Here is a 16,285-nt window from a genome sequence, read left to right on the forward strand (position 1 = left end):
CTGCTCCCATTTCCCCTCTCCATAGACTTGTATGGTATGGGCAGCTTTTCTATGTTTTTCTCTCCCTGCTCCCTCCTTCTGCTCCCCTCTCCATAGACTTCTATAGGCAGGCTGTAAAAAGACCCCAACCCCCCCCCCCCCCCGAGATTCCTGCATTACATCTCCTCTGCTCTGTAACTAGAGATCTATTTTGCATGACAGCAGGGAATGCAGGGAATAGACAGCAGATTACCGGACAGGAGGCACCTAGTGGCAGTAAATTCACACACCATTTGCATGAATAAAACTGCAAAATGTTAACAGTAAGTAAGTTACAAAGTTGATATATATCAGTTCTACTATTAGATTAGCATAAGCTGTTTGAAAAGTTAGTGTCCATTAAAAGCTCTTTTACACGGGCCAATGATCAGACGAACGAGCGTAAATAGTGCAGCCAGCGATAAGCCGACAAATGAGCAAACACTTGTTTGTCGGCTGATTAGATCTTTTATGCGGACAGAAAAATGATAGCATGTTGGCAGCACTTCTCCCTGTGTAAACAAAGGATGTGCTACCGACAAAATGCAAATGTATGGGGATGAACAGTCCTATTAATCATCATTTGCCACAATACATACCGATCATTGCTCCCATTCTGTATTGTCAATCGGTGCCTGTTTTCTGGGCAGAATATCTGCCTGTGTAAAAGGGCCTATAGACTCCGCTCTCTGGTATAGCCCTACGCCAAATCCGTTAGTGACTTTGTGGGACCAGTTCTCCAGTTGGCTATCATTAGAGTTTAATCTGGTCCAGGGAGAAGTGGAAAGGACCCTTATGAAGCCCGGGGGAATTGGGTATCGGCTGGAATCAGGGGCGTTTGGTACGCACTACCCATTTAAGAGGAGAAGTGAGACGTCGTACCGTGAAAGATGCCAAGACCTAAGCTCTAGCCATTATATTCTAGTCGTAGCAATTGTTTAAAGTCACTTGCGTCCTTTCCATCAGAGATAAGATGAGACATACGATCAAATCCCTTAGTTTTCCAAAAATGAAACTTCGGAAGCTTGTTGATTTCAAGATGGATGACACTTGGCCAAATTGAGGTATTCAGCGTGTAACATCTAACAGTTGTGTAACCTTCCACTACAATTTATGAATAGCGCAATCACTTATTCCGAAGAGTGAAAGTAAGCACTTCTAACAGGAATATCTACTTCCTGTCAGCAATTTTCGTTTTTATATTGCTAATTTATCTGTCACTTGGTCACCCAGAGTGTCTCATCGTCCCTCTCTCAACAAGATGTGATATTTGTAAAAAAAATGTTAATTTGCCAATCAGGGATGTGTTGGACAAACCAGGTCTTCACCTTCTTTATAGTCTATAGTACAGGTTGAAAGGAAAGAGATGCCTACAAGTGTAGTTTAGTAGTGACATTAGTGAGGGTTGAAGTACCTGGATACTCCTCCTATTTTATTTCTATACAAATACACTTTATGTACGTCTTCGGACATAATTTTACATTTAAAATATTGAATTCATCTACATAGTTGAGCAACTTTGTAAATCCTTTTCAATCACGTTACTTATCTCATACTGATTTTGAGTTTCATCCTGTATTGTAGCCCAAAGCTAAATTCACAATTCTGCTGGCTGCTTTTGGAAACTGTCAACAAGCGTGTTGTCGGACAGACTACTAACACCTTAGCTAAACTCCTATAATGTTGTGGGACAGTTGGCTTTCCGTACATCAGATTACTTTACAGTGCCTGCTATAAAGACTGCATTACAAATCACCAGACACTGAACAAGCAGCAAATGCTGTGAAATTTCAGCTCTGAAGCTTGCAGAATTGTGAATACAGCTCAAGACTATGACACAGACTCTACTTCAGGGTCAGCACAAGGTAAGTAAGGAAATGTATTTACAAAGTTTTATGTAGATTCATTCTACATGTTAAAATATACCCATTATTTTACCACTCTAATGGTCATATAGAAAGCAGTCCGAAAGTCCAAACAGTATCTTCGGAGGGTATAACTTTCCCCCAGCCCGTACGCAAGAAGACCGTTCCACAGTCCAACATGTGTGCTTTCAGATCTTCTTCACCTTGTAGTATCACACACAGATACAGGAGTGCTACGATCCAAATAAACCAAGTCGGTCACCACACTATATCTCCGAAGAGGGAATAGGGAACAAATAGTTTTATTACATACTTACCGGAAAGGAAAAACGTAAAAAGATGATCAATAGCATGCGGCACGCCAAACTCGCTAGCCCTACATGTTGACTGTAAAATGGTGTTCAAAGGTGATTGTGAGCTGTAGTTACAGTTTTAAGATTAATTATCATCTATGTCACATTGTTCTTTTATTATACAGGATTCTGCAATATACTGAAAATGTAACCATTTATATCAGACTTTGCTGTGTAAACTGTGAGTAATTTGTGTATTTAATGTAGATAACTTCTCCTTTTTCCCACCAAAAGATTCTTCTAAAATCAAAGGAAATTGATTCTGTGGAATTGGACATATTGCTACGCTTTCCTGTTGATCAAGTATACCAGAGTCCAATTGACTTCTTGTCAATTCAATCATGGAGTGCCATCAAGGTAATCCCAGTAGTCAGTTTGATGGACAGAATAATATGTATGAGCATCACAATGAATAAATGCCAGTAATCTTGGTGGCAAATTGAAACATCAACACGCGCCTATTCAAAAATATAAATGCCAAGCCTGTTTTGTACGATGGTGTATATCTAAACTAACATGAAACTGGAGATTATTGCCTGCTGTATCATAAGACGTCTAAGTAAATAAATTAATCATGAGATGCATGGAGAAAATACAGAATCATACTATAGGCTATATATAGCACAGACTGCACAGGAGATGTAGTATGCCGACAAAGAAAATGTTGTTGTCTGTTATAGATGATTTCTTTGCTGGATGAATTCAGAGGGTTAGACAGAGATATCGAGGGATCAGCAAAACGATGGAAAAAGTTGGTAGAATCAGAATGCCCAGAGAAGGAGAGATTCCCACAGGAGTGGAAAAACAAAACATCTTTACAAAAGTTGGTTATATTAAGAGCGCTGCGTCCAGACAGAATGACCTACGCAATCAGGTGGGTTATTTACATATTGCGATTTCATGCATCTTTATTCAAGAGGACCGGTCAGCTCTCCTGACACTCTGCATTGTGCTGTTCCTCTGTTATTACTCCTGAAAATGTATGAATAAATTGACACTTAGGTGGTTTCAATCCCCTTGTCAGTGGAGTGGGTCCTTACACATTATGACATTGTCCAATCACTGCTAACAGTGTCCTACTGTGTATGGTTACACCTTATTAACAAGGGGAATTGTAACATAGAGTCATACGTTTCCAGGAAGAATAGATGCTCCATAATTGTTTATCTTCTCTATAATGGTGTTAACTTTCAGACATTTTTCATATGCTGTTTTTTTTTTCTTTAAATGATTTTTTTTATTAAACATATTATATACCATACAGCAATAAGGCACATCAATATTGATAAACAGAAAATTCCAGGGTACATAAAAAATACAATAGAAAAAAAAAATGCAAACAAACCAGCCTCATCCCATTACCGATCGGTGCCTAACAAGCACTCCAAACCTGCCTTAAAGTGCTTTATAGCAACTTCAAGACTCCGTGAATCACTCGAGAGTCAATATTTCTAAACTAACCCAGCATTCGTAGCTGTATACACACAATACTAGTGATTGGCAGACATATTTTTCCACATGTCAAATCAGTTTGATTGATATTGGTCTGATTGGATAGAAATTGAACATAAATCCATATGTGTAAAGGTACCCAAGGAATCTGCCAAACTCTATATTTTCAGTTATATGTAATCTATCATTTATTGTATGTATTTACCGTATTCTATGTTTTTATTGGGTTTATCTCTTAACAGAAATTTTGTGGTGGAAAAACTGGGGTCAAAGTATGTGGAAGGAACACGTCCAGATTTGGCCAAATCCTATGAAGAGACCAGCCCAGCAACTCCCATATTCTTTATCCTGTCTCCTGGGGTAAACCCTCTCAAAGATGTGGAGTCCCTTGGTAACTTCCATTATTTTCACCTCTTAAATTATTCATTGCTATGTTTTTACCTGTCCCCAAGTTATTTTGTGCATTTAGTCAGACCTGCATTAAAAAACAAAACCGTGACAGCAGTCCACCATTAGACATCCTAGCAGTAGAGAGGATTTAGGACAGGTTGTCTACGAGCCTATGATTTTTCTTGTAGTAGGTAAAGCACATAAGTTTCATAGAATGTGTTTTCATCCATACGTTCTTGCACCAACTGGGTCAAATACATTAGATGTACAGTTTGTTCATTGGACCTTAGAGAGTCCCAAATCCCTTTCTAAAGATTCTTTGATATTTACAAGATTTGTTTAGTAAATTGCCTGCTTGGTAATGAATCGCATTAACTGGTATATGACCTATTCTAAAATAGTTTTATTCAATTCTGGTTTACGCAATTACTCAATTCTGCCCTAAAACATATTCAATATCTAGAACTTGCATCTGTGAACAACTTTTTATTTCCTTTTTTCTTTCCTTTTGAAAGGGATTTGCTGACTGTAATATTCTGTTATAGTAACATAATTTTCTAATTTATTAGGTAACAAACTTGGCTTCACGATCGACTCTGGAAAATTTCATAACATTTCACTAGGCCAGGGGCAAGAAAAAGTAGCAGAGGAGACTATGGAGAAAGCAGCAGAGCTAGGACACTGGGTTATCCTCCAGGTAAGTAAGGGTGCCTATTTATTATACCGGCCTTAACTGTTCTTAATTTAGAGCTATATTTAGAATGTATTAATAGTTGCCATGTATTCTGATTGACAAATGCATGTTCTCTGCACAGAACGTTCATTTAGTGGCCAAATGGTTAGTGACCTTGGAAAAACTTCTTGACAAGTACAGCAATGGGAGCCATGAGGATTACCGGATCTTCATCAGTGCTGAGCCAGCATCATCTCCAGAAGAACATATTATCCCTCAGGGAATACTTGAAACTTCCATTAAAATCACGAATGAGCCGCCCACTGGGATGCTGGCTAACCTACATGCTGCACTCTACAATTTTGATCAGGTAAACAATAGAGAAACTGTTATTCCAGTCTGTACTAATGCACTAAATCTTCATCTTGAAAGATATTTATAAGCTTCGATCTAATACACATCATTGTCAGTGTATTACTTGAACCACGTAGCTGACCAGAGGTTACTTTTGAATCTGCGAACCAGAAATAATGTGAAGCAGAATGACTTTCCGGAAGATCTTTAGCTTTCCTTTTACCATAAAATAAATTCTGTGTATATGTTTAATAATGGTGGCATTTGTTAGTGTCTCTGTTTGGAGAGTTGAAGTTCATTTGATATAAGTTGTAACTTGCACTTGTTTTCCAGGACACACTTGAAATATGTGCGAGAGAGCATGAATTTAAGAGCATCCTTTTCTCTCTTTGCTACTTTCATGCTTCTGTTGCCGGGAGACTTAAATTTGGTCCCCAAGGTTGGAATCGTAGCTATCCATTCAATGCTGGAGACCTGACTATATGTGTTAATGTGTTATACAACTATTTAGAAGCCAATACAAAGGTAAGTGATGTACAACTAACTGAACATGTAAAACTTGCTAATATTTATTATATTAAAAAAACTGTCCTTGGACTGTTTAAAGGGAAACATTAGTATACATAAATGAAAAGGCTTGTCTAGGTCCCTAAAGTCCAATTTACACGGGACAATAATTGGCAGAATGAGCAGTCTTACGAACACACGTTTCCGATTAGTGGACCAGTGCAGCGATCGGCCGACAAACAAGAAAAAAAGCTTGTTTGTCGGCTAATCACATAGTTTGTGCAGTCTATAAAATGATTGTTGTCGGCAGCAAATCTTCGCATGTACACAGGGGATGTGCTGCCGACAATGATACAAACTGCTGGGAACTGAACTATTTGTATTAACGATAGGTTGTCCCTATAAAGAAAGCATCGATCCGTGTAAAAGAGCATATTAACGAACGTGGATCAACTTGTTAATCGTCGATCTGCGCTCCTTATGAACAGAAATCTCCCCATGTAAAACAGCTTTTAGATGCGACAGCAATTCCAGCAATAAGAAACAATGATCATTTACAGTGGTAGATGAGTGTTAAAGTCTGGGAATTACTTGGAAAAAATCATTTTCGATGAATGAAAACAAGATGCAATGTTTGGAAAATGTATCCTACATGCATATACATGGTCCTTTACTGATGGGTTTTATTGTGCACATTGTAATTGATCTGATCATTTCATATGTGGGCATAACAGCTGCTTCATCCGGAATGGTTTTGTGGTGAAAATCCCCTGCATGTGTTCATTGATGTTTTAGAACAGTTGTTCCCATAAAACAGATCAGATCAGAGATAAAAGGTGGGCAAATCATTCGAGAGCCCCTGTTCTTGTCTGTTGTATTATTCTGTACAGCAAATTGCAATGAGAACAGCTAAAGGTTTACACCACTAATGTAGTATACATCTACAATTACAATAGCATAAACTCGAATCTATTCATTGCACAAATGACATTACCTACGAGATCTATTCTCAACATATTCTATATTAAAGTAGTCTTCCGATTGAAAGGATATTAGTGAATCAAAAGAGTGTTTGTCTATAGTAATGGTATGTAGTAGTATGTGAGGTAACACAGCGCATATACTGATAGGGTTCCACCAAATGTCATCATAAAAAGTCAAAATCCATCTAGGAAAAATGCCCCTTATTCTGGTAACAAAAGTGTTGCTTTACATGTACGTGTGTTCCTTATTCATTAGGCAGGTAATGAAGCATTTGCAAAAATGTAATTACATACAGCAAATCTGACAGTTCTTAACATTGCATTAATAATCACTACAATTAGTTTTGATGATGGAAGCAATTTGTAACGCGTCACAGACATAAATAACACTGAGGTTTTTGTGCATGTCATTTTTATGTATTAAGGATGCCACCTTGTTGTGACATTCCCACTGATACTCTACTTGAGATGAAATTAAGATGAGATGAGTGATTTTATTTGGAAAGTAAAACAAGTTTACGCGACACATATTAAATTAACAAGGTGACTTTGAAAAATAATACTTAGGTGGGCTGAGTCTCAGTGTTTATTCGAAGTGCGTAAAATCGTTTGCACATAGATTCAAGTTATTTACTAGAATAAAACTTATGTATGTTAACTGCACTTTCCATGATCTTGTCAGTTCTGTCTTTCCATGATCTTGTCAGTTCTGTCTTTCCATGATCTTGTCAGTTCTGTCTTTCCATGATCTTGTCAGTTCTGTCTTTCCATGATCTTGTCAGTTCTGTCTTTCCATGATCTTGTCAGTTCCGTCTTTCCATGATCTTGTCAGTTCCGTCTTTCCATGATCTTGTCAGTTCCGTCTTTCCATGATCTTGTCAGTTCCGTCTTTCCATGATCTTGTCAGTTCCGTCTTTCCATGATCTTGTCAGTTCCGTCTTTCCATGATCTTGTCAGTTCCGTCTTTCCATGATCTTGTCAGTTCCGTCTTTCCATGATCTTGTCAGTTCCGTCTTTCCATGATCTTGCCAGAACCATCATACCTAAAATGCATCCTTATATAAAACTCCATCTGATAATATTAATATATATAGGGGAGTTGCATATAGTAATATATATAAGGGAGTTGCATATAGTATTATATAGAGGAGTTGCATAAATAATGGCTCCCTAACATCTAGTTACTTTCAGAAAAACTCTGTTTAGCAGTGGGGTGTCCCATATTAGCATATGGGGCTGCAAGGACTTTCCGATTTACCCTGTAGATCTGTTAGCCTGTGTCTCCAAGTCAATTTTACAGACTACAGGCTGCTGTAAACATCTTCTGATGGGTCAAGCACAGATCATTTTATACATTCGTGTGTGTTTTGAGCCTTCAGGATCAGACGCTGTTTAGCCTTTTCTAGTATGCAATAGTTTTACGGCTATAACTTTTTTTTAATTGTTGGGCGAGCGACATGATTTTGTTGTTTTTTTGTGAACAGTGTAGGTTTCTCTTCATTTTTATACACATAATTTTAACTTTTGTTTGAATTTTTAGGATAAATGTTTAAAAAAACAAAACTTTTTTACCTTTTAAGTTAGTTTTTTTGGTAACAATATAGTTGTACCCTAAAATGGACCTTTTTTTTTGTTAGTTTTTGTCATTGTTTACAGTAATTTTTGATTATTACACCTCTTTACACTAATTTACGGTATTTGGGTCAGTATTTTTTATTTTTTTACTTTTACATTTTTCATTCTGTCCCTCAAAGGTCAGAAAATACATTATTATAATTTTATTTTTTTTGTCCCTGGTCTGTATGTGGTATTGCAGCTCAGTCTCATTACAGTGATTGGAGCTGACCTGCAATAGCAGACACAATCCATGGACAAGGGTGGCGCTGTTTTTGGGAAAACAGAGCTTTTTTCTAATCCCAGACAACCCTCACTTACTGTTATATTTCAGTGATGGATCATGTCTAAGAAGTAAGAATGTTATTTTTTTTTCCATTGTAGCAGGCCAGGCCTTGGCGCAGCTTCATTTTAGTTTGAGAAGTTATTTTGCTTCAGTTTAGAAGGTAAAGGCTGGTTTACACAAGCAGATTTCTGCCCGTAACAATCGCTGATAGACGATAATAACAGGTGGATTGGCGCTCGTTTGAAGGCCCTTTAGATGGTCTGATGTAAACTGTATGGGGCTGAAACATCTTTAATACGATGGTTCAGTCGCCATACAGTTTACATATGGTCAACAACACGTCCTCTTTTTACGCTATGTGCTGCCCACCACGATGATGTTTAGGGCTGGATAAAAGACTAAATCAGCCGACAAACCCAAGTTAGTTCCGTTTTTTACTTTTACCTGACTTACGAAAAGTTTAAAAAAAGCTAAAATGTTTTTTACTAAAGTATAGATAAGCAATGTGAAAAAAAAGGATATAAAAAAAAAAAAAAAGAACTCCCTGCTGATTTGATTTGTTTTAGGCTGGGGCTTCATGAAGACTGTTGGTAGCACGACTTTTAGACCCAGTGCAGAACAGTTTTCAGGCATAAATACATTGATAAATATGGCGTTATTTATGAAGTTCCTGCGCCATTTGGACATGTGCGACTGTACTAATAAATCTCCCATAATGTTTAAAAAATGTGAGTGAACTGGATGCATTAAATGTGCAGCATTTTACCTGTCATGGACCTGAGTGTACTAAGCTCACAGCTCAGTCCAGACTCTGCAGACGTGAATGTTTATTTTAATCTTTCACTTGTAACATAACAAAATCTAATCTTTCACTGTACTGTAGCTGCAATATATCCAGGACAAATGTAAAGCACTGTGTTTGTATTATGCACTGCAGGTACCTTGGGAGGACTTGCGCTACCTGTTTGGAGAAATTATGTATGGTGGCCACATAACTGATGACTGGGACAGGAGGTTATGTCAGACATACTTAGCGGAGTTTATGAGTCCAGCACTGGTAAGAGACACTTTTATTGTATAAGGTTACTTGTCATCAAATAATCACTTCTTTTTTTTTCACAATGATTTTTAGTTGGTATTGAACACTTATAGTGGAACAACAAAGATATTGTATTCTACATAAATATAGAGTACTGAGAGAACAGTAACTTACAAAAACGGAAAGAGCAAAAGCTATTTACATGGGATAGGAATAGTGTCCTAGAAGTAAAGATGGAAGAGACATAGTGTTAGCCCCTTTTGACATCACTTTTTTTTTATTTACCTTTAGTGTATACATTGGGAAAGCTCCCGACGTACACGCTAAACATGTCCATAAGCCTCTATTGTCAAATGGCGGCCAAGAGAGTGTTCTCAGTTAAACGGATACCATTATTGCCTATGGGTGATGGATGCCACTGTTAGGTATCCGTCACAGGCTACGTGTGACATATACAGCACGTTGGTATGTGAATGTTTACTTTTTTAAGGACACATATAGTAATATATCAAGACAATCATGTGTGCAAATATAAAGCTAATTCTACATAAAGGGTTGTAAAATGGCTTAACCAATGTCAGGTGTTTTTTGTTTTGTTTTGTCACTGTGGTATTGGTTTAGTGAATATCATAAATATGGTTAAATAAGTAGCTTGAGGGCTTTTTGTGTTTCTTTAGTTATTGTATCTTCTTTGTTATGTTTAGCTTGATGGTGAGTTGTCACTAGCTCCTGGATTCTTGGCTCCACCAAATTTGGATTACATTGGATACCATACTTATATAGATGAAATGCTGCCTGCGGAAAATCCTATTTTGTATGGACTGCACCCAAATGCTGAAATTGAATTCCTAACGGTGACTTCTGATAATCTGTTCAAGACCATATTAGAAATGCAGCCTAAAAATACCCTGATTGGTGAAGGATCAGGAATGTCATCAGAAGAGAAGGTAAGAAATCGGTGCACATTATTGGTGTAGTCTACAACTCTTCCCTTTTGTACTTGGATGCTCTGCAATGTTATCTGCATACTTGTATGACATGCCATTAGATTGCTTTGTCCATTCCCACATATTAAGACTTCATTAGGGAAGATTTGGTACTAAGGATTGGGTAGGATGACCAGTCTTTCTTTCTTTATTCATAATAGGTTAAGAATATAATTGATGAGATCTTGGAGAAGCTCCCAGAAGAATATAATTTACAAGAGATCATGTTGAAGACAACCGAGAGAAGTCCATACATCCTTGTCTGTTTCCAGGAATGTGAGAGAATGAATCTCTTAATGAGAGAGATCCGGAGGTCACTTAAAGAATTAGACCTGGGGTTGAAGGTAGCTACCGTTTTAATAGAAACGTGTTTTATAACATGGGAAGACGTGACATTGACATGTTTCTTCTCATCACCCTAGGGAGAGTTGACCATTTCCTCAGATATGGAAACACTACAACTTGCATTATACTATGACAGTGTTCCTGACTCATGGACAATGCTGGCTTACCCTTCAACGTTTGGATTAGGCCATTGGTAAATATTCTTTTGTATGAACGATAAAGTAGCTTTGTGCAGTATGAAATTGGACTTCATTCACACAAGATTAGATTTCAATCCACAAAATGTTGTAATATATTCAGTCTACTATGGGTCTAATCTGTTTAACAAATTTAAAGAGATTTTGGTTGTATGTAAATAAAATAACAAAGAAAAAATTAATTGTATGATAAAAAGTTGTGAGGCGTATTAGTCTTGCAGACACAGGTACACGGCTCATTAAAGTGTTTGTTCCATCTGGACAATCCTTTTTCTGAATGAAGACCCACAAGTGATTAGCTGTTATCACCGAGGGAAGCTGCGAGCGGGCGCACAATTCTCCTGCAGTGTCCATGGTATTACACGGCGCCTATTCAAATGAATGAGCGTCCATGTGATAAACGCTTGCACTAAGTCCTTTAAACTGGGAGCCGCTCTCTGCTAGCGTGAGGAATCCAGTGCAAGGAATCCCCTCTATGACATCCATGTAACAAACTGTGGACCGATGACCATTTAAGATTCAGACAGGTTTTCATGTTTGGTTGGAAAAAAGAGTGTTCCTATTATTAACGAATAGTAAGTAAAGATCTTTAAAATGTTGAGGATTTGAAATGCAATATATTATAGAAGGTTTTGTAACTTATAGGTCATCTAGACAGGGGTTGTCCTCATGAGACAACCTCTTTAAAATCAGAAAACAGCTGGGACTGGGCCGGCAACCCTGATGGCCAGATTACTCCATTTGATAGATCAGGGGGATACATGTCCATAATGGTCAATCACTTGGATCCCTGAATATAGCTAAGCATCTTAATGACTACAACAAAATGTATTAACTTAAATAAGGCTGAGCTGAAATACCAGACATAGCCCATGTACAAGAGTGATGCTGTTTCTGGAAAAAAGCAGCCATGTTTTTTTAATCTCACACAACGTAAGTTTAGGAAAAAATTGGAAAGTAAATAATTTCCATACGCTGTATCAGTATTTGCGTTCATATCAGCAGGGAGGCTACCTTTAGCTTTTAAAGGTGGCTATCTGGGACTTTTCAAAATCAGCAGCAGGGCAGGGGACGGTGAAAAATAATAAACTAGCAGATACTCGCCCCCTAAAGTTCCCCACAGCTCTGTTCCTGGATGCTCCTGCAGTGGTCACGTGCCACTGCAGCCAATCGCTAGCCTCAGCGGTCATGTGCCGTTCATGACAGAATCACTACAGAGGCCAGAAATCGGCTGCAGGAGCTTCTGGGACCAGATCCATGGAGAACTAGGTCTCAGCGCTGGAGCTAGGTAGCACATCAGGAGATGAGTATCTGCTAGTTTATTAGAACTGCTAGTTTATTGTTTTAGACCATACCCTGCCCTACTGCCGATTTTGAAAAGAGCCGGATAACCCCTTTAACAACGATCTGCCTATGGAGCCGCGTGTTTAATTATTGCGATTTAGGGAATTCTAATCAAAATAAAAATGCATTTTACTAATGTCCATTCACTTAACAGGATTAATGATCTTTTATTGAGATGTCGTGAACTGGATATGTGGACACAAGATCTGGTATTACCAGCAGTGGTCTGGCTCTCTGGATTTTTCAATCCACAGTCGTTTTTGACAGGTGACTCCAAAATTTTTAATTTCCCATTGACTATTCCAAATTTTGTTAACTTATCACTTTTTTACAACTAAAATGTTTATACTTGTAAATGAATACACAAGGAGTTAGGCTATGTTCATTGTATATGCCAAACATGTCCATAGACTACAATGCGCCCGATGTTTGCAAAAAGTGTCGTCCTTTCAGTATACCTGTTTTCACTGTATTAAAGGGAATGTGTCGCTAGAAATTGTTTATTTTTTTTTAGTTAAACTGTTAGTATATAAACGATTAAACATTGTTCTAATTTTTTTTATTTTTTCACGAGTCAGGAAATATTATAAATTAGATTCTAATTTATAACATTTCCCTGTGCTGGTCACTAGAGGGAGCAATTCCCAAAATTGCAGCATTGGCATGTGGTAAAGCAACCACATTGTTTATGCTGCAAAATTTTAGAAGACACACTCGCTCTAGCGTCCTCAAACAATCCCCCCTCCTTTATCCTGGCTAGTGCCAGGAGAAAGGAGGGGGTTGAATGTACAAACCTCCTACACTGTGTGTCGCCATTTTTTGAGCTAACACAACTGTGGTAATCACACAGTAAAACACGAACAAACACAGACATAACTTACCTGCTCCTGCCGCCGCCGCTCCCTCCGGTCCGTCCGCTCCGTCTGCTCCCTCCGCTCCTAGTGCTTGCTTCAGAACACATGTCCGGAAGCCGCGACCGGAAGTAGTAATCTTGCTGTCCGGCCGCGGCTTCTGGTCCACAAGAAAATGGCGCCGGATGTCGCTCGGCCGAAGACCTTCCATTTGGACTGTGGGAGTGGCGCATGCGCCGTTCCCACACAGATGGCGTACACCATAGTGAATGCGAACGGCTCCCGTTCGCATTCTTTATGGGGATGTGTATGCCATATTCCATCTCTGTATGTGTCGTTAATCGACACATACAGAATTGAAAAAAAAAATGGCAGCCCCCATAGAGAAGAAAAAGTTAGAAAATAAAAAAAAGTAAAACACAAACACACAAATAAATAAAAAAATGTTTAATAAAACACTAAAAGCAAATTGATATAAAAAAAAAAAATTTTCGCGACACCCGTCATTTAAAAAGTATAGTTGACTACGCTTTTCGATTAGAAGGAATTACCGTAAAAAAACTGTATACTGCGTTGGATACTTAATTATTTTTTTTACAATGGGAGTCAATAGGCAACATATGCAATTGTATGGCAAACCGTTGCATACTGTATACCAGGGCTTATACGTTCGGCATATACAAGTTGTGTGAACAGTAACATTTTAAACTGGACAGCAGAGAAAATTGTCTGTAACAAAAGATAGTGTCATTATTTTGGAAGGATTCTATTAACTTTAGACAATTGTTGGAAATTTGTTTATGTTCCCTTATCAGCAATTATGCAGAGCATGGCCCGTAAAAATGAATGGCCCCTAGATAAAATGTGCCTGACTGTCGATGTTACCAAGAAAGCAAAAGATGACTTTGGACACCCCCCACGTGAAGGAGCTTATATTCATGGACTCTTTATGGAAGGTAATTGGCAACAGCACCATCATTTTAATATAAACAATTTTTAAAAAAAGTTTTAGACCTCATATACAGGACCATGTTTGGTCCGTGATATACAGACCGTATGTCGGCCACATTTCCCAGACCGAACACCGTTCAGGGAACTGTAATCGTGTTTTCAGTACGGGACAGTATTTCAGCGGGGAGGCAGCGATGCTATGATGCTAGCTATAACTGGCATTGCCACAGCGACACATCTCTTTGGTCTCCGTGTGGCCCGTCCTCCTTTGATGACACTGTGATTGGCTGCAGCAGTCACATGGGATGAAACGTCATGCCAAGGGGCATGGCTGCACGGAGAACAGCTGGGAGTACAAGGACCTGTCACTATGACAACATCAGGAGAGTAAGTATAGACTTTCTTTTATTAACTTGAAATGATAAAATTGTGATTTTTTTTTTCTCTCTCAGATTTGCACATTTTGCAGCTGAATAACAGCAAATGTTGCAATTTTTGCTGCAGAAAAGTTATTTGTTGCAGCTTTTACCCTCCCAATAAGCTCAGTGGAGAAAACCTGCAACGATTCCACAGCATAAATTGACATGCTGCAGAATAAAAAACTGCTCTGCAGGTAAATTTTCTCAGCAGACTTTTTTTCTTCAGCATGTGGATGAGATACCTTGTGGATTTTCCACAATGAAAATCTGTTGCGGAAAATCTGCAGCTAATCCGGCCAGTGTGCACATGAGATTATTCAGAATAAGCTATCATGTATGTACTTAAATAATGGTATTTCTGACCACAATGTGACCTGTTTGTCTTTTTTCAGCAGTGCCCCCCCCCCCCCTTCTAAAGGCTACATCTCTAATCGTCGGTTTTAAATGACCTGAGCTCCAAAAATGCTGTGATGTTCTCCCACGCTCACGAGCACTGATCATCCTTAGGTCCTAAACAATCTCCTGAATGAGCTCTAAGGGTGTATTCACACAGTGCAATTTGGCCACGCGACCGAAAACCGCACCAAACAAATGCATGCGTTTTTCGCCCGCGCACCAAAAACACTGTGTGAGTAGACCTTAACCCAGTCCCACCGCAGCCACTTTTGGACTAAATGACAGCCCCATTTTTCAAATCTGACGTGTTACTTTATCAACTTTGGAATGCTTTCACCTATCCAAGCGATTCTGAGATTGTTTCCTCGTGACATATTGTACTTTGTCAGGGGTAAAATTTGGTTGATAAATTCATTGCTTATTTGTGAAAAGCAACAAAATGAAGAGAAAATTTGCAAAAATTAGCATTTTTCTAAATTTGAATGTATCTGTTTGTAAGACAGATAGTAATACCATACAAAATAGTTACTAATTAACATTTCTCATACGTCTACTTTATGTTAGCATCGTTTTTTGAACGTCCTTTTATTTTTTTTAGGACATTACAAGGCTTATAAATTTAGCAGCAATTTCTCACATTTTCAATAAAACTTGAAAAGCCTATTTTTATAGGGTTCAGTTCTGAAGTGGCTTTGAGGGGCCTATATTTTGGGATAACCCCATAAATCACCCTATTTTAAAAACTGCACCCCTCAAAGTATTCAAAACAGCATTTAGAACGTTTCCTAACCCTTTAGGCGTTTCATAGGAATTAAAGCAAAGTGGAGCTAAATTGACCAATTTCATTTTTTTTTGGGCAGAAATTCCAATTTAATAAAAAAAATTCTGTAACACAAGAAGTGTTAAAGGGTAACTAAATGTTTAAGAAACTTCTGACATGTCATAGTGACATGTCAGAAGTTTTGATTGGTAGGGGTCCGAGCACTGTGACCCAAACCAATTGCTAAAACTAAGCAGCAGAATTGCTCGTGTGAGCGCTCAGCCGCTTTGTTTCTGTACGGCTTTTTCCGGAGAGCCGATGTATCAGAGTACGGGCTCATAGACTTTCTATTGAGCCCGTACTCCGATACATTGATTTCCAGAAAAAGCTGAACAGAAACTAAGCGGCTGAGCGCTCACACGAGTACTTCTGCCGCTTCGTTTTAGCGATTGTTGGGGGTCTCAGTGCTCGGACCCCCCCCAATCAAAACTTCTGACATGTC

At 38.4% G+C, this 16,285-nt stretch overlaps 1 protein-coding gene across 1 annotated transcript in view; it reads left to right on the top strand.

The window, feature by feature from the left end:
- The window catches only part of DNAH11 (dynein axonemal heavy chain 11), a 228,068-nt gene that overhangs the window by 199,943 nt on the left and 11,840 nt on the right, over positions 1-16,285 (top strand). Inside the window, exons 71-82 of the mRNA XM_075827324.1 lie at positions 2,471-2,593; positions 2,917-3,110; positions 3,931-4,079; positions 4,648-4,775; positions 4,894-5,121; positions 5,439-5,630; positions 9,433-9,552; positions 10,239-10,481; positions 10,682-10,864; positions 10,943-11,058; positions 12,561-12,673; positions 14,073-14,213. Of these exons, the coding sequence (XP_075683439.1) occupies positions 2,471-2,593; positions 2,917-3,110; positions 3,931-4,079; positions 4,648-4,775; positions 4,894-5,121; positions 5,439-5,630; positions 9,433-9,552; positions 10,239-10,481; positions 10,682-10,864; positions 10,943-11,058; positions 12,561-12,673; positions 14,073-14,213 (1,930 nt within the window). The remainder of the gene's footprint in view (positions 1-2,470; positions 2,594-2,916; positions 3,111-3,930; positions 4,080-4,647; positions 4,776-4,893; positions 5,122-5,438; positions 5,631-9,432; positions 9,553-10,238; positions 10,482-10,681; positions 10,865-10,942; positions 11,059-12,560; positions 12,674-14,072; positions 14,214-16,285) is intronic.

The sequence above is a fragment of the Rhinoderma darwinii genome, chromosome 5 (genome assembly GCF_050947455.1).
Source record: "Rhinoderma darwinii isolate aRhiDar2 chromosome 5, aRhiDar2.hap1, whole genome shotgun sequence".
Lineage (NCBI taxonomy): Eukaryota > Metazoa > Chordata > Amphibia > Anura > Rhinodermatidae > Rhinoderma > Rhinoderma darwinii.